At 41.6% G+C, this 27,422-nt stretch overlaps 2 protein-coding genes across 11 annotated transcripts in view; one reads left to right on the forward strand and one right to left on the reverse strand.

Annotated features, from left to right (window-relative positions):
- The window catches only part of CROT (carnitine O-octanoyltransferase), a 22,010-nt gene extending 16,050 nt beyond the window's left edge, over positions 1 to 5,960 (reverse strand). Inside the window, exons 1-2 of one of the 2 annotated variants that reach the window (XM_040591185.1) lie at positions 5,784 to 5,960; positions 4,940 to 5,063 (exon numbers count right to left, since the gene is read on the reverse strand). In XM_040591185.1, coding sequence (XP_040447119.1) covers positions 4,940 to 5,054 — 115 coding nt within the window. In that variant the 5' untranslated portion in view covers positions 5,055 to 5,063; positions 5,784 to 5,960. Of the gene's footprint in view, positions 1 to 4,939; positions 5,064 to 5,410; positions 5,428 to 5,783 lie in introns of those variants that run through there. The other variant, XM_040591184.1, reaches the window with a different exon arrangement.
- OLAH (oleoyl-ACP hydrolase) lies at positions 5,495 to 27,078 on the forward strand. Of its 9 annotated transcripts, XM_040591186.1 has the most exons (11): positions 5,495 to 5,735; positions 9,578 to 9,775; positions 11,548 to 11,598; positions 16,413 to 16,500; positions 19,685 to 19,750; positions 21,774 to 21,905; positions 23,499 to 23,637; positions 24,229 to 24,328; positions 25,359 to 25,534; positions 26,419 to 26,504; positions 26,755 to 27,078. In XM_040591186.1, the coding sequence occupies exons 4-11, from the start codon at positions 16,428 to 16,430 to the stop codon at positions 26,886 to 26,888; spliced, it is 906 nt and encodes a 301-aa protein (XP_040447120.1). In that variant the 5' UTR covers positions 5,495 to 5,735; positions 9,578 to 9,775; positions 11,548 to 11,598; positions 16,413 to 16,427; the 3' UTR covers positions 26,889 to 27,078. The 9 variants fall into 9 exon arrangements, with proteins under 9 accessions (XP_040447120.1, XP_040447121.1, XP_040447123.1 ...); XM_040591187.1 differs by lacking the exon at positions 11,548 to 11,598; XM_040591189.1 differs by lacking the exons at positions 9,578 to 9,775; positions 11,548 to 11,598.
- The last annotated feature ends 344 nt before the right edge of the window (positions 27,079 to 27,422 follow it).

The raw sequence follows: 27,422 nt of genomic DNA on the forward strand, positions 1-27,422 counted from the left end.
CTACAGCAGGTTGCTGAGGATTCTGGGGCTTTGAGTATCTCCAAGGACAGAGACTCTACAACCTTCCTGTTAGCAACCTGCTCCATGCTTGACCACTCTCACAATAAAAACAGTCATCTTCTTTTTAAAAGGAATGTCTTGCATTTCTATTTGTGCCCATCACCTCTTGTTCTGTCATTGGATACCACTGTGACGTCTGGCTCTGTCTTCTTTACTTCTCCCCATCAAGTACTGACACATGTTGCAAAGAACCCCCTAAAGATCCTAAAGCCTTCTCCTCCCCAGGTTGAACAGTCCCAGCTCTCTCAGCCTCTTCCCATATGTCAGATAATCCAAACCCTTAATCACTCTCATGACCCTTCCCTGGGCTCACTTCAGTTATGTCCATGTCTTGCTTGTACTGGGGAGCCCAGAAATGGACACAGTAGTCCAGACGTGGCCTCCCCAGCGCTGAATAGAGTGGAAGGACCACCTCTCTGTCTGCTGGCAATGCTCCTTCTAATGGAACCCTGAAGGCTGCTGGCCTGCCCTGCTGCAAGGGCACACTACTGGCTCATGTCCAACTCAGGTCCACCAGGATCCCCAGGGGCTTTTCTGCAAAGCTGCTTTCCAACCATTTGGCCCAGCTTGTGCTGGTGTGGGGAGTTGCTCCTCCCTGGTTGCAAGACTTGGCATTTCCCTTTGTTAAACTCCGTGAGGCTCCATTCCTCCAGCCTGTCAAGCTCCCACTGATGGCAGTACAACCATCTGGTCTATCAGCCACTCCTTCCAGCTTTGTATCACTTGCAAACTCACCGTGCATTCTGTCCCATCATCCAGGTCATTAAAGAAGATGTTAAACAATACTGGACTCCCAGGGTATACCATCAGAGACTGGCCTACATCTGGAATATGTGCTGCTGATCACAAAGCTTTGAGTCCAGCAGCTGAGATGGTAGTAGAGAGTCAGGTGGACTGAAGACTTAGCCCATACTTTACCAGTTCATCTATGATGAATTTAAAAAAAAAACCACCAAAACACAACCAACCACTTCTGATTTGCCAAAATCCTTGCTAAAGTCAATATAAACAACACAATATCCATTACACTCCCTTCATCCACTGAGACAAGTCACTTCATCATAAAATGGTATCAGGTTGGTCAAGCATGATTTCCTTTTCAAAAAGCCATGCTGCCTACTCCCAGCCATCTTCTTGTCCTTCATATGCCTGGAAATGGTTTCCACAACTATTTGCCGGGGACTCCCAGGGATTAAGGTGAGGTTGATTGTCTTGCGTTTCCCCAAATCTTCTTTCTTGCCTTGCCTGAAGACAGCAGTGACGTTTGCTTTTTTCCAGTCCTCAGAAACCTTCCCCAGTCCCCACAACTTTTCAAAGATTATCAGAAGTGGCCTCCCAATGACAAAGGCCAGCCCCCTCAGCACCCATGGACTCATCCCAACTGGTCCCATGGAATTTTTAATATCCAATCTGTTCAAGTGTTACCTATGCTGATCCTCTTCCACCAAGGGTAAGTCCTCCTCACTCCTTTTCAAAAATAACTCAATTTTTATCCTAATCATAAAAGCAATTTTAGTATTTTGCACTACCTGTCCTAAGGTGCAAGATAAAGATCCATCTTCAGCTACACACTGGCCTACTCCTGCTACTCCACAACAGTATAATTCAAGTTCCAGTGATATTTTCCCTGCTTCATAGGACAAACTTGGAGAGTAAGGGCCAAATGATACCTACAAATGCATTTTTAAATGCATGCTGACACCCTTAGACAGCAACACAGAATATCCACTTTCAAGTATTATCATACAGTGCTTGTGTTTAAATTGCACTGGGACCTCCCTAAATTCCACTTATGCCACACATGCAACACCACCATGTTTGGAAAGGTACCAGCATTCCACCTGCACCTTCAGCACATATGATCAGCTATGAACATTCAGGCAGTACCTAACATATCTAGACTTTATCTAGATGCAGCCTGAATTGCACCACCTTCAGTAGTGACCACACATGAAAAAAGAAATGTTGACAGAGCCATCCACCTATACCATTTAATTTAGCAGCTTACAGTATTCACCCAGGAAACCTGGAGTTGAAAGCCTCCCCAGACTGAGGGTAGTCCAACACTCTAGGTTTCACAGAAAGTGACTTTATTACCACACAATATCGTAAGAAAGAGTAATTATCCTCTGTTATTAAAGTTAAAAAGTCATTACAGAGCAATATGCACATGCATACAAGAAAGAAAATAAGCAAAATTACTGGTTTCTGGTCTCTATTCATAGAATCTTTTAGTTTGGAAAAGACCTTTAAGATCATCTAGTCCAACAGTTAAAGGGGTGAGTAAGACTGCTAGGGGACTGGAACACATGATGAGGTGAGGCTGAGAACTGAGTTTGTTCAGCTTAAAAAGAGAATGCAAAGGGAAGACCTTGCTGCACTCCATAACAACTTAACGGAAAGGCATAGTGAAGACAAAGCACAGTTCCTCTAAGAGATGCACAGAAATAGGACAAAAGAAAATGGACTCAGGATGGAGCACAGGAAATTTCTGACAAGGAAAATATAGAGGTTGGGGTTATTTCTCTTTTTTTTTTTTTTTGTTGGTTTGTTTTTTGTTCCCCCTTCCACAATCATGAGGGTCATCAAACACCAGAAAGGTTGTCCAGAGAGGCTGTGGGATCTCCATTCTTGCAAATATACAAAACCCAAATAAGCAAGGCCTGAACAATCTGCTGTAGCTGGACCAGCTTTGAGCAGGAATCTGGTCCAGATGAACCCTCCCCAGCCTGCATGATTCTAAAACCATTTGATCAGATGTAGAAGCAGCACTATTAGGAAGGAGCAGAACTCAGCGCCTTTCTCACTGTTCAGGGGAACTTCTGTCTTGCCACTTTCCCCACAGCCCCACAGACCTTGTCTTCCTTTCGGAATAGGAGATCTGCTCCATCCATGAACAAGAAGCAGCACATGAAAGACCTTCAGTTGCATAGTTAAGGAACCCTCTGGAAAGCTGGAACTTTGGGGTTTCATACTCTCAGGTTGAGTCCAAGCTTCTGAGTCTCAACCTCTGTTGCATGAGATGAAAGGCTAAATAGCACGGATATGGCCACCTTTAAAACAAGACTGGTCATTCTGAATCCAAAGCAGAGGTAGCTACCGTAAAGCCTTAAATAAGGCACCTTCTGAGACACAGTTGTCCAGCTTTTCCAGTTGACTGGCTTTAAACATACAAGTGGTTTAACAGGCACACTGACTAATGTTAAGTGCCTGGGGTCACCCTCCAACCAATGAAAGACATGATTTTCCAGAATGAGTCACAGTATCTACTAAGGGTCATCTGGAGGTTCTGAAATATTCTCCAAAGGCACCTCCTTTCCTTCACTCACCGCCACAGACTAAGCAAATTACAAACTTAAGCCATGAAAATCACCAAGCTGCTGTCTAGAATCATGTATGGCACATTCCGGCGTTCAGCAATCTGTAGAAGGGAAGACTGGCAGAACAAACAGTACTAGAATAACTTTCCTCCAACCTCCAGTGAGACTGAAGGAGATCAACAATAAGGATCAAAGCTATAGAATGACTTATGTACAGGGAACAGTAAGTAGGAACTAAGTTCTGCATGGAAAAAAAGGGGAACATGTGATAAGGTATTTATGAAAACACAGATCAGAATCTGAAAACAAAAGCAAACAAATTCACTGTCAGATTTTATCACTCCATAACTTGGGACAGCCAGCTGGGTTTACAAAACTAAGTTCTATGGGCAATTCTGTTATTGCAGGTTCAGTACTACTGCAGCACCACTTCAGTTCATCTGCACTACAACAAAAAGAAAACATCGTCTGACAGTCATAGACACGGTATTTTTTCTCTAAAACCACCATTTCAACATTCTGTATCAAAAAGTGATGATGTAAGGAACACCAAAGAAAACCTATTACAATCAGCTGGGCCATTTCCACTATGTGCAGAATAAAAGAGAACTCCAAGTGAACTGAAGGATTTCTGTTTTGGGAAAGGAAAGTTTTGGTGTAATATGTTGCTCCTAAGAACAGAACTCCAGGTCTTACTCTGTTAGTATTCCTGTATTACAGGTAAAATGGCAAGACACAAAGCAGATGTTCCAGAAAAAAAGATCAATGTCTCAGAGTTCTAAAAATTATTGAAGAATCATAGGAAAGTTATCTCAAGACACTAGGTAATATATCTTTGTCATCCCCAATATATCAAAGCCTGATAATCACAATAAAGAACCAACCAGTCATCTGTGCTTCATAAACAAAGCTAGACACATATGCACTGATGTTGTTTTCAAAATTTTTCTCTTATGTGATCTTCTTTAGACAGCCAACACTTCAAGGCAGGAATTATCCAAAAAAATGCCCACCACAGCCTTTTCCTTCTGCTGTATAGTTAATAGTAGTGGCAAGAAAGAAGAATATTTAAGTATCAAAAAGTTTGAAGTAACTGTTTTTTACAAAGATTCTGGTCAAACAGTCATAAACAAGCAAAGTAGTTACTATGCAAAACAAACTTTGTAGATGGAGAAGCATCTTTTGTTAGACCAGACAGAACTGGGGGGGGGAAAAAAAAACAAACCACAACAAAAAGCCAAAACCCAAACCCAAAGCAAAAGCAAAACTTTAGGGAAGGAGAAAACCTAAACCCAAAAGTTAACCTTCCCACATGCCCGATTCCCTTGAAGAAAGGCAAATAGGGATAAAATGGAAACTTTTACACAGGTTGCTCTGGGCACTTATTTTCCCATATTGAACCTGAGAAAGACCTTTTGCACCCTAAACTTGTCTGGATCCTCCAATGCAACTGCACCGGTTGATACAAGCTGTCTCTACAAATCACTTCAAGAATGTCTTCAGATAAGCCTGGCAACAGCAGCACATGCCATGCTACTATAACAATATTAAGTCATTACCTGCATTAAGGTATTTACTTAAAGATTCATCAAGAGGAGGTACTGGCAGGGAAGGCAGGGAATCTTGGTACTGAAACGTTCGCTCCTCAGTGGATTCAATCATTTGCTTTTCCATGATGCAGATCTGCAGCACAACAGTCAATTAATGAAGCCGAAGCTGGATGATACATTTCCCCACACTGTTTTCTCCCCCTCCCTGCCCCCCATCATTTACAGGGTAGAAGACACCCATCCGGGAAGGGTCCCTGGGATCGAGGATTTCTTGCCGGCCTGAAGCCACAGGAGGGGGGGGTGTGTACACACACAGAGACAGACACACACACACACAGAGACAGACAGACACACACACCCCACCCCAGGGTGAAACTGTGACCAGGCAGCCACCGATGCTCCCTCGGGGTGCGCTGCCATGAACCAGCCCGGGGCCTGTTGCTCTCTCCCGGGAAAGCCAGCCGGCGCTGGCACACCCACCAACTGCGACCAGGGGCGAACTGGGGAAGGTGGAAACCGGCCGGCAGCCGCCATCTCGCCGCTCCCCACAGACTTTTTTTTTCACCGAGGCTCCCACCGTCGTAATAACGACGAAGGGGCGCGGCCGCCACCCGAGCCCTAGCCGTGCCCCCCTGCCCCAGCGCTCCCCCCTGGCGGGACGGCGGCCCGGGGCGGGACGGGGCCGAGCAGGGCCCGCGCCGGGGAGCTGCCCCGGAGAGGCCCGGGAGGCCGGGGATGAGGAAACAGTCGGGCGGAGCCGAAACGTCCGTACGACCCTCTACCCCACCGAGGCGCACCCCCTAAGGTACGAGACCGGCGGCGGTCACCGCCCGCCCCACGGAGCGCCGCTTACCTCGGCCTGGACGGGCCCGCCGCCGCCTCAGCCGGCTCTGCCCGCCTGCCCGGCCGGCTCGCTCACTGCCCGCCTGCCCGGCCGGCCGCCCGCCCAGCTCGCTGCCCGGCCGGGTTACTCGCCCGGCTCACTCGCTCGCTGCCTGCCTCACCTCTGCCCCACTTCCAAGCGGGCCCGGAAGGCAGGCGGGCGGGCGGGCAGGCAGGCGGGCGGGCCGGGGCGGGGCGGCCGAGGGGAGGCGGTGGCCGCGGGGAGGCGGAGGCCGGAGTGGCCGCGGCTCGGTGGCGCCGGGAGCGGGAAGTGGCCCCGCAGCCCCCCGGGCTCCGTGCTGGGGCTGTGAGTAAAAGGACGAGGGGATGAGGGCAAAGGCTCCGCGGCTGGTGCCCCTTGCGGCTGTGCTTGTAACCCCGGCCGCATCCCCCGCGGGCCTGAGCCCCGCTGCGCCCCCCGGCTGGCCCGGAGGGGCTGTTGGCCCAGGGGCAAGTGGCCCTACTGCGTTGTGGGTGGGGAAGAGCTCAGGAGCCTGCAAGGACGTTTCTGTGGCACAGGTCTGGGCCAGACCAGTGTGTTTCTTTGCCAGCCGTTAAAATGGGTGTGGGAGAGAGGCTTGTGTGGTGTGACCTGCAGCCCCGCAGGAGTGGGGGCAGGCGCAGACCACCAGCAGTGAGAGGGAGTGGGATGTGGAGTGGTCCTCACATCCTGGAGCAAACGCTTCACCACGTGGTGAAGCACCACTTGTACTGGGAAAGACATGTGAGGCCTGCCCAGTCCCACTTGCCATGTTTATGAGGTTTCTACTTCCAGAGACACCTGCCACTACTGCCATTTGGCACACTGAAGGGGTCTCTGTCACCTGCCTGTATTCATGGGTGATGCGTGATGGAGAGGTACGGCTCCCCTCCATGGGCAGGGACTTTCCCCTCTTCTGCTGTGGCTGGGGGCCCTGACCGCTCTGGAGAGCTCCCAGACCTAGGGGAGTTCCTGGTGAAAGACTGGCAGCTTAGATAGGTCTTGAAGCAGTAATAGAAGCAGTTTGGTGTGACATAACCTGGCACACACCTCCCTCTCCTGCCCTGATGGCTGTCTGCATCCTGTAAGAGTCTGCACACAAGGTGGAAGGTTTGGACAGGGCTGGAGCATATAGCCTGATGCCTGCCACCACTGCCTCCAGGCAGAGACTTGGGACCTACCGAAACCCTGCAGACCCTATTACTTCCATCCCTATGAGGCTCCAGATGTCTTTGCTATTATAGACCGTATGAGGACTGCAGCCTCCTACGGCTCCCTCTTCCCTTGTGGGGATAGGAGACTCCAGATCCCTATGGCCCTCTCTTTCATGAAAGGTTCCCATCACACATATTTTTTTAATACTAAATCTTTGCTTAATCCTTCTTCCCACGTAGGTCCAAAGGCAGCTCAGAGATTAAAATCAAGGACAATTACATCTTCATCTAAAAATCTAATTAGTAGCCTGCGCAAAAGAATAAAGGTATAATGCAATACTTAAAAAAAAAAAAAAAAGGCAGTTTAACAAGAGGTTTGTAGTAATAGTTGCTGTGTCTAAGTGGATTTAAGTTTAGTTCAGGATTCAGTTCACAGCTGTAAGTCTAGCTTTGAATGAGCATAGCAAAGTCAGCATGTGATAGAAAACAGTATCAAACTTGCAGTCCTACAATCTCTCAGTTATTCTTGCCACTGAAGTATTGGTAATGTGGAAATAAGAAAGACTACTATTTCATATTCTGCATCACAAATGGCAAGTTTTTTAAATGTTGGTTTAAAGTCTGTAGTTATAGCTATGGGAATTGCTGTGATATCTAAGTTGGAGCCTAGCAAAAAAATGAACATCCACACATTTTAGATAACACCAAGACATTCTAATACCCTGTTCAGACTGTAGGGATGGAAATAGGAAGTTTGTTTTTCTTCCTTATTGTACTTGTGTAGGAGCACGCCTAGCATAGGTGCTGTGAAAGCAAAAATAAACTGTTCCTCTGCTGAATTCCTACTTAATCCTACTCTTCTGCTGTTCCTAAAAAGAAATGTTATTATCTAAATCTGTACATTTTTAGAGCAGGAAGACTGAGGACAGAATATGGCATAATAGGGATCACCTCATCTTTCTTCACTTTCTTCATGGCCTCGACACCAATTTTAAAATATTTTCTGTGACATAACCTGCCATGCTCAGAACAAAATGTTAGCATTGCTATACTGCATTATCATTCACAGCTTATGCGAACAGGGCTTTGTTTCTTGCCTTTCCATCTGCAGCAGTGGCACCTTCTGGTTGTTTCTCTGTTGCTATATATCTTTGCTGCCAAAATGGCTTTCCATTCTCACTGTCTCTCCTTCCCTGAGCCACCTTTTGCTATGTGCAGTTATATGTAAAGCAGTTACTTTGTGGTTAACACACAGAAAAGATGGCCAGGATTAGTGACCTACTAAATTTAATATTAGTATATTAATCACCTTAAGGGTCTTTGCTAGTCGGATGGAAAAGGGTCAGCTTTCACTGCTCCCTGTGGCAGGTGCCTGATGTTGCAATCTTCCACCTCGTTTTTTCCCTTGAGATGTTATTTTTCTACATTGATGTCCTGCCTCTTGATGCTTGAGCTGCTGCCTGGCCCCATCTCAGTAGTCTTTACCTTCTTTATCTCCAGTTCTGCCTTTCTTACATTTCACAGCTTGACTTTGTGGACTTGGTCATGGCTCTTTCTCTTGGTTTGACAATTTCCTCAAAAATCTGAGCAATGGTTATGTAGCTGTGCCATAGCAGAACTAGGCTGACAGCAGAAACAGTAGGAAAGTAGGGGAGCTTATGTTGTTCCTTTTCATATTCACCTTTGAAGTATACACATGTCCTTTCTATTTGCAGTTTCAACACCCTGGAAGGTCCAGGTGGCAAAACTGGGAATGCATGTTGGGTGTCTTTAATATTTATTTCATTAGTTTTGCATTGGTGATACTGTGAGCACATGAGCTACAAGTCTTCAACAAATTTTCTCTATGATTTCCTAATTTTTTTCAAGTCTAAGTAAAGGAATGGATAGACAGTTTTCTGGAGAACAGAATTTCAGTTGGTAAAGATATAAATTATTTCTTTTTTCATCAGCAGCTTTTAGATGTTAGCAATTACATTAACCTCTTTGGAGTGTTAACCTCTGATATGTTGCTGGGAAAAATATGATCAATGGAGAAAAAAGTTGAGTATACTCCATACTTTTCTGCGCTACCTTACATTGTCTAGGTATAATGATGCAAGATTACCTTAGTCTTTATTTTTCAATAAGCAAAGACCAGTAGTTTCCTGAACCTGGGAGCTACTGAAACGTGGTTTCCTAGAGTTTTTTTTTCCCATCATTTATTAATTTTGCTCTCTCCTAAATGCAATATCAGATTGTGGCTTTTTCCTGAGTAGAAAAACTTTTAGGGATACAAGTCCATAATCCTAAAAAACCTGTAATAAATATTACAATACATGTTACAGGTGTGCTTTCCCTCTAACTGGGCCCCTCTTTTCATGACCTTGTTTTCTAAAAAGCTGAAGTACTTACCCTGGAAAATACATTTTATTTACTTTTATTAATGATACTGTGAATGATGAATGTGAACAAGTATGTGTGTGACGTAGTAATGTGTAAGGTACTGATACAGCTGCAGAAATAAGAAATTCCAACTGGATCACAATGTGTAGGACGCTGAGACATGCTGGTATCCATAGGCTGCACAAAACGCATTTCTGTTGTGAAGATAAAATCAGCAGAGAATGACATTGCTTACCTGTCCTACAGCCTGCCGGGCCTGTTATTACAGGTTGGCAGCTACCAGGTTGTTGATGCCCTGACTTGTCAAGGCTTCCATGTTCCCAGTGGCTTTAATAGAAGACTCCGTACCTACCAGTGAAATGGATCGTTTGACTCCCAGGCTCCCTAGTCCACTTCTGAGCTTAATGGTGGGCTGCTGAATGGACTACCTTAAATCTGAATTCTGTGAGTAGACATCTGTCTGGGGATGGGGTTGCTTTTTACTTGGCTTCCAGAATCTGCAGGCACGCAGTTAACCCACGTATGCATGAATGGCATGTGGCTAGTATATAAGATTTACAAGTGCCTAGGTTATCTGAGAAGCCTCTCTGGTCATACCAGGCTCTTGCAGTTCACAAAGACTAATTTCATAGATTTCTAGACTGTGTGCTATAGAACATATTTTCATTTGGGAAATGTCAAAACAGCCCTGTGCTGCAAGCACTGTGTTTCTTTACCTTTGGCTTTATGTTCTCTGTAGGCTGAAGCTGTTGAGTCTGTTCCTGTGTTTGTCCTAGTGGCTGGTCAGTGCAAAAGCTGTTCTCTTGTTGCTTGTGTTTTCAATTGTACTTTTCAATTAATATTTCTCCACCTACTATTTCATGCCCTGAAAGCTTATGTCTCAAAAGCATGCTTGAAAAATAATCCAAAATGTTTTTACTATACCACATCTGTGTCCGTTTGGGATTCTGCAGTACTAGAAAGATGTTGAAAAACTGAAGTGAGTCTGGCAGGCCCCCTGTGATTGTGACTGGAGTGGGTGGTGTACAAGGAAAGGTTGAGAGAAACGGTTTTATCTTAAGAGGGCAGTGCTAAATGAGGATTTTAATAATGTCTTCACCTATCTAATGGAAGAGGATGAAGAGGACAGATAGAGCCAGACTCTTCTTGGCTGTACTCAGGAAAAAGACAAAAGACTTGCAGATGCAAGGCAGAACAAGGGATTAGATAGAAAGACAATTATCCTCACCGTGAGCATGGTTGAACACTGGAACAAGGTTACCTAGGGAGGCTGTGGAGTCTCCATCCTTGGAGATACTCAAAACTCAACGAGGCAGAGCTTGGACTATATGATCTCTAGAGGTTCCTCTCAACCTAAACTATTCTGTGGTTTAAATGATTGCTTTTTTAATCTTTTATACAGCTCTTTATAGACCTAGAATTTTATTTTGAGCTTATTCTGAAAGTGAAGACAATAAAAGAATATGCACTTCCCAGGGAATATTTTCTTAAAACAAAATTCAGTGGGGTTTTTTTTTCTCACACTGAGCCATTTCTTTGCCAATAGTTCAACAAAGAAACATTTTTTTGACTGTGAACACTCTAAAGCAGTTTTTGACTGCCATTAATTTATCAGATCACATATCTAACTTTAAATTTTTAGATAATAAAAAAAAAGCTTGTTTCTTGTGAAAATCCAGGAAAATCTTGATTATGCAGAGAAACTCCTATGTATCCTTTCTTTATTGTAGTAGGGTCTAAGTCAGATCTGAGGCATAAGATCAATAGAAAGAAGTAGGGAAAAGATAAAGACAATCTAGAAATTCTTTTATTTTTTTTAGAACTGCTGCCCTGTAAAAAAAGAAAAAGAAAGTCATTTCCCTAATCAGATAAGCTTAGATTTCAAATAAATCCATATGTATCTGATTTTATGCCAAAGAAGATGATTTATTCATGCAGTAATTCTTTCTTGTGTGTGGCATATATTTTCCTGTAAGAAAATTAGATCAGCTGAATGTGCCTTTCAAACCAGTAAGACAGACTCTGCAAGTTTTTTGTTTCAGTAAGAGCTGTAAAATAATTCTTAAAGGCAAATTACTCCATTAGGTTAGCACATATGTGTCTTTTACATCCAAACCTTGTGGCTGTATATGTAATCTCAGCAAGCACCTTTCCAGCTGGCTGAAGTGGGTCAAAGCCTGCAAAAAGGTCATGAAAAGCTCTCTCCTTATTGACAGGAGGATGGTGACACTCTGTGGGATCAGCTGACTGATGTAAGTGAAAACAGGGTAAGTATTAGTTTTCAGCTTGATAAACAATGTGCTCCTACATAGCTATGTAGTTGCTAGTGTTGACAAAAAGATTAGGGTAGAAATGTGTACTCCCAGAAGCTAGGAAGGGCAGGATTGTCTCATCATCAGCAAGATCAGACAAAGCCGACAACAAATGTGCGTCTCAGTTACAGCTTTGTCTTAAGTTACTCCCTGAACCGTGCAGTTTCTCTGCTCCCCATACTTGCCTTCAGCATAGATTTTGCAACAAATTAGATTTGATTTGTGACCACTATTGCAGCAATTCTACTAGCTTTGGATTTCAGAAGCATCCTAACCACTGTGATTGCCAGCTGGATGTCCCTCTAGACACTGTATGCAAGCTTTGATACCCTCTCCAGTTCCTTTTGGTGTAGATTATTTTCTATTCAGCAAAAGAAAGCTGTATCAGACTCCCCAGCTCTGTAGGAGGAAATACAGACTTCTTTGTGTTTATTCATACAAAGGCATTAATTTTGATGGGAACTTTGCAGCAAAGACAACGCTGATTCTGAATGCTGTTACACTGCTGTTGACATCAAATACTACTGTACGTCATCCTGTGACTAACAAATCTGTCCCATTTACTGATTTGTTACGTGAATCTTGTATTTGTTTCCATACCTTATTATCTGCTTGTGTGAGTGACCTGTGTTAGCCAGTTTGAGGCCTGCTTTAGCAAGTGCTTGAGCAGAGGGTCTGTATGAACAGTTTATGGACCTACCAGTGCATCAGCAAAGTTTACAATCCCTCTATTTTTGCCTTTTTAAGGAGGGGGTGTCTGCCCATCATTCCATCAAAGTATCAAGTATCGGCCAAAGATGGTATGAAGGATCAGACTCTGATTTATGGCTATCTTGTTATATCCGTCCATCAGCTAATTCATGCCTACAGCATGGGCTGCTCATTAACTTGGTAAATATGTATTACCAAATTCTCCTTTGGTCCCATGGGTTTGCTCTAAGAATATGAGAGATGGAAGTGGGAAGATGAGGTCTATTTGTGATGCTGAGACAGCTGTAGGTGGTGCCATGAAGCAGTAACTAGTAATAGCAACTGGTAATGAACTCAACCCTTTTACAAAGAGAAAGGTATCAGATACCAAAGAAACATATCCACAGGTCTTAGCACAAGGCCCCTCAGCATATTTGCTCTCATGTCATCTAGTCGTGAGTAAAAGCCAAACTCAATTTCCTCCTGATTACAGCCTCTCAAGGAAAAGCTTCTGTGTTAAGGACCCTGGTACACTCTCTTCCCTAACATCCTGTGTCCTTTCACTTTTCCTGCATACCTTCCTTTTGACTGGTGCTTCTAAGGCCCGCCACTTGCTGTCCAAGAGCCGAGAGCAGCACGGCTGGGAGATGGGGGGACCTCCTTCAGAAGCTGCTACTTCTCTAGAGTAGCAGTCATGCAAAGTAGTAGTTCTCCAAACTGTTGTCAAGTTTATTATCAACTTTTGCTGACAGATACATCATCAGCCTATGTGAAGGAAAGAAAAACAAGCCTTGACTGGTTTTAAGTTTCTGAAGATACAATGTACTGTTCTGTTGCTTATAGTAGTCTTCCGGCTTTTTTCTAGGACAGAGTTTTGTGCATGGTAGTGGAAGTACAAGCATAAGCCATGCCCCCATTTTGTGACAGATAGAGTAGATCTAGCTCTGAATAATACACAAGTTATCATCAAATTGGCACCGCTGTTCACTTTCAGTGGTTGGCTGGGTGTTGGCAACTATGTGACTCTTCATGCTTTACAGAAATGCAGAGGGAGAAGGGAAAAATGTTTGTACAATTTTGTACAAACAAACCAAAAAAAATAATACCACTGTCTCAATCTATCACTATTTCTGTTGGTCATCAGTGTATAGTTTCTGTAGATTAGCTGATGGGTAATAATTTCTTACCCTGCAGATTGTTTTTTGATATAGCTATGCACAAAGTGTCCAGATACTCATAATTCCAGAAGCTGGAGTTGTAATCTGCTATGGTAAGATAGCTGTTCTGTAAAAAGTGAACATTTATCTACTGCTACCACTGCTTTGTCCACTTAAACTGCTTCTTAAAGACAGGAAATTTTTATGTTTTCACTTGTTAGGAGAGTGCAATAGACTGTTCCTTGAGATCTGACTATCCTCACAATCAATACTAGTTTTACTGCTATAGGACTATGGAGTTTGCTAGCTTTCTTGGAGCCTCCAAAAGCAAATGTGCCTATGTTGCTACATTTGCCGAGTAACTCCTGTTCCACAGAGCCAGTTGTGCCGCACTGTGGAGAGTTTGCAGCCTGCACATGTACAACTTGTAAAGGCAAGTGTAAGGTCCTGCTCTGGGCATCTATATGAGGAAATTTTTATCCTCCTACAGAAGCACTTCTGTGCTATTAACATGCCTGAGAGCATTCAGCAATTGGTTTCCTCATGTTGTTTCCTAATGATTTGTCATCATACTGCCTATTTACTCTATGCACTGATGGAATTACAACCTTCTGGGGAATACAGTCATTTGCTTTTCTGTATAATCTCACCTTTATATGTCTAGAAGGCCTGTCTTAGCCAAGGCTTTGTATGGTACTACTCCCAGGCATCTTTTGAAAGCCTCTCTCTGTAACTTTAGTTGCTTCATATGTTTATTGTATGTTAGACCTAATGCTTTGCTCAGATCAGATCTGCATTGTTTTTCTCTGATGGTCACTGTACTTCATTCTTGTGCTTTGCTCTTGACATTTCCTTAATTGCCTTCAGTTTTTCAGGATCCAGTTGTAATCCTTCAGTGCTTGATACATGGCTGGCATAGATGTTGATAGGCTTCTGCTTTAGCTTCATCATGTCCATCCTGAAATTCTGTTCTTGACACTTTTTCGGAGTTCCTGGATTGTTGGATTCTTGGTTGTTGATTGCCTTTATCTTTCAATCTTCTGCTGCTGCTGTAAACTTCAACTGTAAGCCTGAAAGTCTCTCTAAAATATGATTAATTTTACTGTGGAGCACTTGAGCACCCAAAATGATGGGCAGATCTTTCAAACCCAGTGGTATCTACTGAAGGATTTGAAAGAGATTTTCAGGAGTGTCAGAGTTTATAGCTAAAGAAAGTATAAAAGACATGTTTATTTCTGACTTCAGGTTGGCTTCTGGTTCTTAAAATATGTCTTCATACTCGCTTACAAACTGGATGGGGTCCACAGTGGCAATTCTGCCTCTCTTTTGTGCTAAGAATACCTGTGGTGGTTGTTGAACTGGAAAAATCCTTATGGTTTCCTTCTATTTAGGGGGAGCAGAGCACCTAAGGATGAAAACATTTGTTTTCTTATTCCACAGCTTTCTTATTGACAGTCCGGACTGCCTCAGTAGCTTATTATAGCATCTGATAACTTCTCTTATCTGGTATTGCTGCCTGGAAGTGTTGCAGTCTGGTTTTGTCTTTTGTTCTACAGTAGTAGGTATTGACATTTGGATCCTTGCCTTGAACATTTTAGGTGCCTTTGCTGCCTGAAAGCATTTCTGTAGAGTAAGTTTTGTACCAAAGCTGTAAATGAGCCTCCAAAATTAGAGACCAAATTGGGTTTTTAAGCTGTGTGATGTATCTGAGACAATAGTATATGGGGTTTTTTGTTGCCTACCATTTTGTATGCCTCACCACATTCCTGTAGGAGGTTGTGGTTGGCTAGCAGTCTGCATTGCTAAGGCTCCTGCATTCTAGATCAGATGGAGAGCTCTGTGGAGTGCCACAAGGTTGTGCCTAGGCAGGGTGCATCCGAGCATGCTTAGGTAAAAGTCTCAAGACTGCAACGTGGGCTGAGAGGCTGAGCAAATGAGAGAGTTTGTTTCCTGTCCAGATGTCTTTATCTGAAGATTTGTTGTTCTAATTTTGGTTCTTCTAAATCTGGCTTTTGGAACTCAGAAACCATTTCCCTAGTTTTTGTGTTTGCTGCAAGGAGCAAGTGCAGGCAGGTCTCCTCTTGGCAGCTGGGTTCCTGCCACAGTACATTTCTGTGTCTGCAGGTGACCACAGGACAGGAACAGGGGGAAACTGGTGCTAGTGACGTTTTGTTCTTTCTCAGAAGCACTTTTCTTGGTTGTACCAGTGAAGCAGTTGTATCAGTTACTATGATGCTTCAGGTAATGATATGTTGACACATGTTCATCACTTCCTGAGACAGCAACAAAAATGTCCATTTGTGGGCTTTTTTATTTCCCATGGCCAGCCCTATATACATACTGACCATTTTCATGTAACTTCCATGCTTTATTTCTCTTTGCAAGACTGTAAAGTCAGCTTTTCTACTGGATTCTAGACCCTCCAGGCTTCCTGTTTTCTCTGAGTATGTTTTAATTTTTTCTTTCTTGCTCAGCAGACCTTAGCAGACTAACTCAGTGCATGCAGTGTGTATAAAGTACAATAATAATAATAATAATAATAATAATAATAATAATAATAATAAAAAGGACTCTGTATTTGTTAAACAAAACTGGTTCTCTGTTAGCAAAACTATCTTACAGCATTGCAACTAGCTGGCTTTCTTCACAAATGTACAGACTCATCCCTGCATCAAGCTAGTAAAAGCATGGTGCTGAAAATGTTCACCAAGTCATTGTCTCACATACATTTTCTATAACCAATTTCCATCTTAAAGCAGGTAGCTTTTCTGGAAAGCTGTTCCAGAATCGTATGGGTCTAGTGGTTAAAAATCTTATTTCTAGCCATGGTTAATTCATGCAACCATTACTTTGAATGTCCTCATTTTCTCCACCCTCATCTTCCAGTGTATTTGTAGAAAGTAATGTATTCTCTGTCATAAGCTCTCATTTCTAGCCATGCCCTGCATGAGATCCAGTTTGAACTTACCTTTCTTGAAGAAGCTGACCAGTGCTATAGACAGAATTCCAGGTAAGGTCTTGTCAATACTGTCTGGTGTCACTCATCTTTCCAAATCTCTCCAGGAGATCCTGTTAATGCATCTCTAAAGTCTTCCCTTCTGCAAATTCTGCTTTTCCCTTCATGTTTCATCTGCATGACTCCTGTTTTATTATTTGTGTATTATTCTCTGAGGCCATACTTAAGAGTAATAACAAGTTGGGATGCATGCTATTTTCGATTCATTTAGGACTGTCTCTGTCTCAACACTGTCCTAGAGAGCTGGCTTACTACTGCTTTCCTTTGGATGGCATAACTGCTTAATTGCTTGCCTCTCCATATAAGCAGCTAACAGTGGTTTTTAAGAGAACGATTTAAGTGTATCTTTACTTTTATCATTTGAGGCTGAGTGACTAGGAAGTGAAATACATGGAGTTGTAATACACTGTAACAGGGCTACATCTGGCGGGCAGCTGGTCACCAGCAGTGTTCCTCAGCGTTCAATTCTAGCGCCAGTTCTTTTCAACCCATTTATCAATGATCTGGATGCAGGAGTTGAATGCACCATTAGCAAGCTTGCCGATGATACCAAACGAGGAGTGCTGTTGTCTTGAGGGACAGGAGGCCTTGCAGAGGGATCTAGATAGATTGGAGCATTGGGCTATGATCAATGGGATGAAATTTAACAAGTCCAAATGCTGGATGCTGCACCTAGGATGGAGTAATGCCGGGCACAAGTATGAACTGGGGGAGAAGTGGCTGGAGATCGGCTGTGCAGAGAGGGACCCGGGGGCCTGGCTGGCAGCTGGGTGTCAGTCACCGGTGTGCCCTGACAGCCGAGGGGCAGCCTGCGCCCCGGGGGCATCGCACAGAGCCCAGCCAGCCCGCAGAGGTGCTGGTCCCGCTGCCTTCAGCCTTGGCGCGGCCTCTCCTGGAGCGCTGTGCGCGGCTCTGGGCCCACGGTTTGCCAGGGGTGTGAAGGTCCTTGAATGTGTCCGGAGGAGCGTGCGAAAGGGCTGGGAGGAATGTCCTGCGAGGAGCAGCTGTCTAGTGTGCAGGAAAGGGGGCTGAGGGGCAACCCCGTTGCTCACTACAGCTTCCTGGGGAGGAGAGGGGAGAGAGAAATGTTGAGATTTTCTCCCTGGGATCCAGTGAGAGGATGCGAGGGAACGGTTCAAAGCTGCGCCAGGGGAGGTTTAGACTGGGACATTAGGAAGCATTTCTTTACTGAGAGGGGGGTCAAACACTGGAACAGGCTTCCTAGAGAGGTGGTCGATGCCCCAAGCCTGTCACTGTTTAAGAGACATTTGGAGAATGCCCTTAATAATGTGCTTTAACTTGGTCAGCCCTGAAATGGTCAGTCAGCTGGACTAGATGATCGCTGTAGGTCCCTTGCGACTGCAATAGTCTAGTCTAGCCTATTCTGTACTAGTACTGAGTTGCCAAAGTTGGTTCTGTAAAGCCCATTTTTACCTTCAGCCCTGGGAATGGCAAACAACATTTTAGTTGAGTGGCATCTCCTTGAACTACTTAATCTGTGAAAATATTAAATTTTCATATGAAACCCAATAAATGTCTATTCCTTTGATACTGAGAAAAAATTTAGAAGGTGAACAAGACCAACCAACACATACAATTTATAATTTCATTATTTTTAAGGAAATATCATAGTATTTTATTAATGCTGTGCTTTCAAAATCTTAGTCTTAACCTGTTTTATTTTCAGCCTTAGTTGGGAAAGAATTGTTTATAGTAGTATTTTATTACTTTTAGGAACATTATTATTGGCCCTGATGTTTTTAACAGCTGGCTTCCACAACATTAACACTGGGTGTCAGATTTTACAGTTGGCACAATCTGAGGTAGGAATAAATAAAGCATATTAGGTTCTTTATTATAAATTGTACCTTATAATCAAGTGCTTCTGATAGCAGATACATGATGTGGAGAAGCAGTATTGTGCATAACAGCACAGGTCAGGACTAGCCAATGTAAGCTGCTTTAAATTGTGCACCTTCCAAACATAGGTGTGCCTCATCTTACTTCACGGTAATTACAACGTAACAGTACTGTGAAAGAAGCCTTAGCAGCAGTTTCCATGTTTGCCATTTTGAAGCAGCAGCTGCAAGGCCTGCGACCAGCCCTCATGGCAGAGCCCGCACCTTCCAGCGGGAACTGCTGCAGTCAGAAGGGTTGGTTTAGGCTTCCCCAAGAAAGCAGAAATCAGAAGCAAATAGAAGACTACAGACCTCGTTTGGGAAAGGAGCAGTGCTTACTGACTGACTAGGTGGGCAGGCAGGCTTTTCTCTTACCACCACAGATTTTTCAGCATCCTAGAAATGATCTAGAGAAATGTAGCAGAATGAAGAACAATGTGAAAACTACAAAGTAGTCCAGCTTATGTGTCTCAGGTTAAGCATCAGAACCCATTTTGTCACTCAGGTTGTTTAGTTTTTGTCACTGCTTTAGAATAGTTTTACTTTATTATTATTGTTACTGATATTTCTGGTAGAGTAACACTAAAAAAAAAAAAGCCAATCTTCCTAGTACTACAAATGCAGCTACAAAATACACTGGTGTTTTTAGGTTGTTGATAGCATCTGGTCACCAGGATCATATGGTAGCTAATATAAAATTATCATATGTAGCCACAGTGTGGTGTTCATGCACCACTGTGTCTTCAAGCTTGTAGAAATTAAACTGGCCTGCTAACCAAATGCAGTGTTTCATTCAAATCAGGTGATGGTCTTCTACATTAACATCTTCAGATCCCTACAAAACTGTCCACCAGAGGTGTGAGTGCTGTATTTTTCAATACAGTTCTTACAAAAGTCTGGCTTTTCTTGGTTACTTTTTGAAGGCTTTTTCTTCAGTGAAGCTGTGGGCCTCTATGTATTAAAACTGTTACAACTTCTGAACTGTCATGGGCATGTTAACCCGTGCTTTTTAAATCACTGGGAATGATGCGGCACACCTGCCTTCTATTGCTCGCAAATGCTCTGTGTCATGCCTAAGACGTGATGCTTCTGTCTCCCTTTTGGGATGCTATGCACCCTGCCTTTTTTGTTGAGGTGTGGGTGCCTCCCCGTAAGCCTAGAAAAACCTTAAAAGCAGGTGGCTGTGCCACCTGAATGCACAGGCCCTCTCCTGCAAAGCTGGCTTTGCTCTGGTATCTGCTGATACATAGGAATTCTGATTCCTGCTTTTTGCTGTGTAGCACTGAGAAGTGGATCCACCCTCAGGCGGTCATTTCCTGGCAGAGGTGGTCTTCCCGACTGTTCAGGTATTTGCATCTAAAGTAAGCTGGATGGTGATGGAATAAACCTGTATGTATGAGCAGAAAGTGTGAAAGATTCTCAGTGACTGGTAATGTATTTTTAAATAGTTTAAAGACTTTGACTAAATGTGCTTCTTCATCCTGCTTGAATTTTTTGTATCACCTTTAGAATCAGTTTGAGAAGAGATTTTTCTTATTTGACTGTCAAGCTAAAGTATAAGCTTCAGAAATGTTGGAGTTTTTGAGTCTTTTTGTGGAAGAAATGACTGTGTAAATGAGACTAACGGTACTGAAGCTAAATGAATTTACTAGAGGAATTGTGTCTTCTGCAACACTGGCTCCACTATCCTTTAGCTATTTTTAAGCTCACACTGTCTCCCAGTGATTTTTGATGCACCTTTTTTTGGTTTGCTCTTCTTGTAGTTTCTTTGAAGTCATTCTTAACAAATGTTGACAAACTTTCCAATTTAAACATATCTGAAAATCAAGAAATTGCCACAGCAACATTTGGGTAGACTTTCTTCTGTCTTGCTTGCATTATATAGTTTTAAAATAGGCATAAATTGCTGCCTATTCTGATCTGGTTGCATTTCTCAAACTTTTTGTGCAGGTAAAAAAGTCTGCTTGTAAGCACATAGGTGTATTTTATGATGAATCAGCTCTTGCATATACTGAGCTATATTCAAAGCAAGAAATAATACCCATAATGATCTGCAGCATTTTGGAAATGGAATTTTGCTGCTTGTTATTCCCTTGTTATTATTTTTTCAGTCTTTTTAACAAGAACATGTGAGTTTGCAGGAAAAAAAAATTGAAAATTCTGTTTCACTATTGCTTCTAATTAATTTTTCTTTAGCAGGTATTTGTTTCACATGGTGTTCCCAGATTCTTTTGACAGAACACAGACTGATTTGCTAGCAGTAGTAGGATGTCACCTCAGTACTTATGTCCACAAATTCAATCAGCAAGAATAAAGGACAAGAAAATCAGGAATGAATAAAAATGGTTGAGAATTGCTTTTTTGTTCATACAGTAATGACAGATTCTGATGCTAGAGACAATGCAGTTGACATCTTTGACGCTGTTTTTCCTTCTCAGCAAGAAGGAAAGAGTAGTTATGAATCTTGCTACAGCTGTTACTTCTGTCAGTCAATAAACAAACATACTAAAGCTGCTGTGGTAAAGCTGAATGTGGCTCTGGCTTCTCCACCATGCCAAAAAGAATATAGCAAAATTAGAAAGAGTCCAGAGATGGGCAGTGATGACGGCCATGAATATGGAAGCACTGCTACATGAGGGATACGTAAGCAAGCCAGGCCTTTTCAGTCAGAAAAAAAGGCTGAAAGAGGGCAGAGACAATATAATAAAAGATCTCAGAAATGTTCAGTGGCAAATCCCGAGAGATGCACCATTCACTTTCTTTACTGTACTACCCTGTGTCCATCAAATGAAGTTGTAGGAGTTGGATTAAACCCCACAAAGATAATTGTACAACTTACTGCAAGAGGATGTTGTAGATGCCAACTGTTCATAGGAATTTAAGGTGAGACTGGATAAATACATGGAAGAGAAATTCATAGATGTTTCCCATCCACTTAGACACTCCACCACGGAGCAGAGAGAATATTGAACTACGTGGTCCTTATGTTTTCTAGGTGTTTAGATGGACCTTATCTTTTTGTGTATGTTCTAAAAGCCTGTGTTTTTAAATGGCCATCCTGAAATCCCGTATCAATTTAATTATTTTGCTGCTTGTTAAGTTCTTTATGGTTAGTGACTCAAATAGGAGAAAATATTAACCAAGGGTGTTGCCTAATACTATTCCATCACCATTTATAAAAGCAGAACTGGTTTCCATTGTTGCATGAAGATTATCTCATATCTAACAGATGGTTATGTAGCACAAGCAGTTCTGATGACAGAAAATATTGCAGCCCATTGTTTCAAATTGGACTTCATTCACTCTGATTTTCCTATACCTGAAGAGTCTTGTTCTAGAATGATGTGTTGTTTTCTTGGGTTTTTTCAGGAATGGAGAAGCTGGTTGCTTGTCCATACAAAAGACCAAATGCTCTCTGTAGGCTGATTTGCTTTCCATGGGCTGGAGGTGGAACTTCTCAATTTGCAAAATGGGGCAAACTCTTCAACAGCTCAATTGAAGGTTAGTCATTTGTGTAGTTAAAGCAGAAGTTAAGCAAGTCTGAAATACACAGCAGACAAAATTTTTGAATGGAATATAACATTCTTGAAAGAACTGCAATCTCTTTCCAATGGGTCTTATCCAGAAAGGAATTCCATTAGGAATTAGCATTTCCATAAGGGGATTGAGTTTAGTAAGTTTCTGTACCACCTCGGATCAAATTCTATTTGACTAGCTTAAAAAGTTACATTCTTAGAGTGACATTTCACAAGACTATAGTATGTTTGACTGCTTCAAAAGCTATCCGTTCAGAAACAGCAATATACTGGCATATTACGTAAGTTAAAAAAGGGCACCAGCAAACTTAACAGCAAAGGTATGCGAACTACTTTTATTGTTGAGAGACTGCACAGGATGAATTTCCATCCAGAGTGTTTGCATGGTTCTGCACTTCTTGTATCAAAACTGGTGTTTAAACTATAGATTCATGACAGTGAAATTACATTTAGTTACAGTGTAAAGTAATTCTCATTGCTATCAGACTATATCAGCACTATAAAGATTCATTATTGATATATTTCAAGAGGAACCAAGGCCATTTTCCAGACCTTCCACAAAGAAAAAGAAATAATTTAGCATCTATAGAGAGCATCGCCATTGCAATTTTATCAGTCCTCTAAACGCTTTCATACTTTCTGTAAACAGTTGCACAAGTCACATCAATTTTTCCTTGACATTTAAAAAAAACCCCAAACAAATAATAATAAAAAAAAGCTTTTGCCCAGTGGAACTATTTCCAGCGAAGATACTAAGGAGAGGGCCTAGGAGCGACTGCCAACACAGGGTACAGCATGCTCTTTGTGCAGTCAGGAAGTATAGAAGATGCAAACATTTCTGTACTGCTACCTGTGGTATTAGGTAGCAATTTATTCTCTCTTCTAAAATGCTTTGCATCTGACCCATTACTTCCATATGAGTTTGGCGGTATGCATGATACCAAGGAGATTTTAGAAAATCAGTATTTTTTTTCTGATCTGTTTTAAACAGGGAGAGGAAAATCCCCAATTTTGAAAGGAGTATAATAAAAGCATGTAATATATCCTTCCATATAACTACAAACTGCCATCAATTTATACTATGATTCCACATTTTACTACATGCAGTGCTGAAGAGCCTGCAAAGAAGAGGGACTGTATGATTCTGATTCTGATAGTTTAACTTTCTAATGCTGCCCTTGAAATTATATATTTTACACATCCCTCAAACTTAGTATTATTGAAATTAATGAATTTTTTGTTGTTATCAATAGTCATAAAGTTGCTTTGAAACCTCAGCTGAGATCAGGACCTTGTGGATTTCTGAGCCAAGGCATTTATCAATCAGATCAATTGGAAAGGCAACATTTGTGAGTAAAGGAAGGGATGGAAACCTGATCTCTCACAGGATTAAAAGACAGTAGTATCAATAGCAAATACACTCTATCAACTGTAAGAATGTTTAACTTAAATAATCTATATATTCTGCAGAATAGATCAAAAACCTTAATTAAAATTATTTTACTGTTTCTATTTGAAATAACTATAATTCTTTTCCTACCCTTCACCTTTTCTGCAGTATCCTCTGTAAGGCTTCCTGGAAGAGAATCTCGTCTTAACGAGCCTTTTGCAAAAGACATGAAAACTGTAGTTAATGAAATTACAAGTGTTTTGTTAAAAGAATTGCAAGAAAAAGCATTTGCATTTTTTGGTCACAGGTAAAAATATATATATTTTCAGATACCTTGGTGAAGGAGCTTTATCTTTGAACTCTAGAAGTAGATAGTCACTTGCCTTTATTTGCAAAAACTTTAGGAAAATACACTTGTGCAATGGTCTTTTGTCAAGTCATCCTAAAGCATGCCGTTGATCTCAAAGACTGGTTATTTATTTATTTATTACTTCAGGCACAACATCTTCTAAAAATGGCAGTGTTATGTTGTTTATTTTTTACACCGATAAATTGTAGTTGTGTTTAGTGTTAGTATTTGTGTTAGTGCTTGCTTTATATGAATGCAGAGGGTGAACCATTTGTAAAACACATGCTTTTGAAGACCACTTAGTCCCAAGTGTTCAAAATAACTGTTCTTTCTGCAAATTAAGGAGACTAGTAAAAGAAAGAAAGTGTGATTTGTAAAACTAGACTGTATAGGAATACACTTCATGTCAATTAGCTAATATGACTATAATTTACATATGGTTTCAGTAACTGTTCAAGATATCCAGTTACCACTGAAGTTTAAGTTATATGTAAAAACTGGAAAATTTAAACCTGGTTTTGCTTACTTTAATTTCTCTTTTCACTGCAGTTTTGGATCTTACCTTAGTTTCGCAGTTGCACTACACTTGAAAGAAAAGTATGGACTAGAGCCAATCCATCTCTTTGTATCAGGGGGGCATGCCCCAAACGTAAGTTTCAGGATCATTAACAGTATGAAACAAAACAGTGTATTAGCTACCAAGAGTAAAAATAACATTTTATAGTATGGTATGCAGAGTGGCTTTAATATAAAAGAAGCATTGCTTCTGAATGTAGACAGAAAAATGTTCTGTACTCTTAGAGGAAATGAATTCTGAGGCAGATGGAGAATTTCATGTTACAGAATATTCACTGCTGCTTACCTTAGCCTAGGGAGAACAGTCTCCTTAACCTAATGCTGCCTTTTTGAATACTGTATTATTTACGGTGGCCTTTTGCTTAATTCTAAACAGTAATCAAAACAAAATATAAAATGCCACTCCCTACTCCGTAACATCTAAAGTAACTGTCTTAATCTAGTCTTTCATAAACCTCCTGCACCAGCCCTCAGTACGTTTCTCCATTTATTTCCTTCTGTCCTCATTCTCTGTTGGCTATTTAAGCTGTCCTCAGTTTCTTCTGGGATTCTGGTGGTTCTGCTATTCTTTCTCAGGAAAACAACAATGAATTGGCTTTTTCCCAGTCCTCCTGTCCTCAGTCAGCAGTTGCTATTTCCATTCTTCTGTTTCTGGGGCTTCTTAGTAATCCTGAGTACAACCTAGTACTTCATGGAAGCAATTGTTTTTCCTGCAGATTTCCATAATTGGTTGGTCTCTCCAATTCTACATTAGTCAGATTTGTGCCCACTGCTAGGCTTTTCTTTCTCTTAAATAGATTGTTGTATTAGTTGTATTTCAATAGTGACAGTCAAACTTTGAACGAAATGAAATTCATTATTATTTGTCTGTAGAAGTTTCAGACTTTGAGGGTACTTGGCTCACTCATAATCTGTATTTTCAGCAAACACAGTTGACTAACCCTTCCCAAGAAGTATTCTCTGTGGATGTTAAACTAACCAGCCATTACATTTTGGAGACAGAATCATTGTAAATTTAGTACAACAATTCTTAATGAAAATATTATTTAAAGTATATTCTATACAACACCTGATACCTGATCTGTTTTGTCTGGTGCCGACAGTCTGAAGCATTTCTTCCCATCAAAAGCATACCCATATATGATACAGAAGATGAGGACGTTCTTACATATATACAGACTTCAGGAGGAACTTCTTCTGAGCTTCTGCAAAATGAAGAAATTAAGAACCATCTGCTACTTACTTTCAAGGAAGACCTTAGAGTTCTTCAGACATTTTCGTAAGTTTTACAATTTTGTTTTACATTTATATTTGTATTTTATCGTTTTACTTCTGTCTGATCATTTCAGGTTTTTTCTTTCTCTGTAATTTGTTCTCACTTCTGTTATAAAAAAAATATGAAACAGTAAACGTAGTTTTCTCCTTTGTGTGCTTTTCCATTTATATTCTAGTATTTAAGCCCTAGATGAAAAAACTGCTTACTGTAGCACTACGGTTGTTACAATAGTGAACATGTCATGGTAAAATTGCAGTTCTACTTAGGATCCAGAGTTAGTAGCCACTGAAAGGAATATTCTAGCATCTTTTATTGTCTTCTGAGGCTGATAATATCAATTGATCATGCTTCAGGATCACTGCATTCAGCCTCCTGATCCAAGGCCCCCTAGCCTAACCAGAAGCAAAGAATCCCTGTGTTCTAGGCATCTAGAGAGCAACCGGCTTCTGTCCTAACTGCTGTCCCCACTGGGTGTTACACAACAACTCATGTAGCTGAGTGGTTAAGGTTTCTTACCTTGGTGAAGACAAGGACCCTCTTGGATGTGGGACCCATTTTGGCCATAGGAGCCCGATGCCGATAAGGCCCTGAAACGTTAGAACTTGAATATAAGCAGACAACGTGATTTATTGTAGGTGAGAATTTTTATTGCAGGTTGAAGCTCTTTTTTTCCTATTGGGTCATTCCTTCTTTAACATTCTAGACCTAATTACAATAGGCTAAGGAGCGAAGAATCTTACAGTAATTCCTCTGATGATTCTGCACAGTCTAATTTCTAAAGTTTGGTATGTTTTGGAGGAGAAAGAAAAAGCTATTTTGTATATAGAAGCAAACCTCAAATATAGGCATCTTATGGAAAGTTCTCTTGCTACTTTTTACGTTCACAGTTTTGAGAAGGCAGAAAGGAACATCTCCTTCTCTTGTGATGTTACCTGCTTTAATGGATCTGAAGACAAGCCATATGATTTAGAAGGTACTTTGCTTAAATAGTTTTCCTCTTGCACTTGTGCATTTTCCTGTTGTATTGAATTGGTTAATGAAAAGTTTTCTGGACTCTTTTTATCTCCTTCTTAAATGAAACAAATCAACAGAGCAGTCTCTGTGTACGAACCTAAACAGTTGATACAGGATTTAAAATAATTATTAAATAGTAACTTTGAAATATTTATGTAAAATGACCACAATAGTTGAAATTTCTCTGACACTTTAAATATCTTTTTCAGCCTGGCATGATCTAACAAGTGGAGATATTTCCTTTTACAAGCTTCCTGGTGATCACTTTTATCTGCTGGAACCTTCTAATGAAATTTTCTTGATAAAACACATAACAAGATGTATAGAAAATGCTGGTCTGTGAGTATTTCCCTCTGTATTAATGGCAGAAGGTGTAAGATTAGTCCACAGCAGTTCATAATAAGTCATTTTTTCTGTACAATTGCATGTGGTTATGCCTGAAGAGTTGTTCTGTTCCTCCTCTGTGATCATTTAAAAGGGGGATTTTTTCTGATTTTTTGAAAATAAACATTGGCTTTGGGTCTTAAAAATAAGAGTTTTCCATCTTTTCTTGAAAGAAAAGTTTTTTATCTTTTTTGTCGACAACATGGACACTGGGATTGAGCGCACCCTCAGCAAGTTTGCCGACACCACCAACCCGTGTGGTGCAGTCCACACAGTGGAGGGAAGGGACGCCATCCAGAGGGACCTTGACAGGCTAGAGAGCTGGGGCCATGTGAACCTCATGAAGCTCAACAAGGCCAAGTGCAAGGTCCTGCGCATGAGTCAGGGCAATCCCAAGCACAAATGCTGGCTCAGTGGAGAAGGGATTGAGAGCAGCCCTGAAAAGAAGGACTTGGGGGTGTTGGTTGATGAGAAGCTCAACACAGCCCAACGA

Source organism: Falco naumanni, chromosome 4 (assembly GCF_017639655.2).
Source record: "Falco naumanni isolate bFalNau1 chromosome 4, bFalNau1.pat, whole genome shotgun sequence".
Lineage (NCBI taxonomy): Eukaryota > Metazoa > Chordata > Aves > Falconiformes > Falconidae > Falco > Falco naumanni.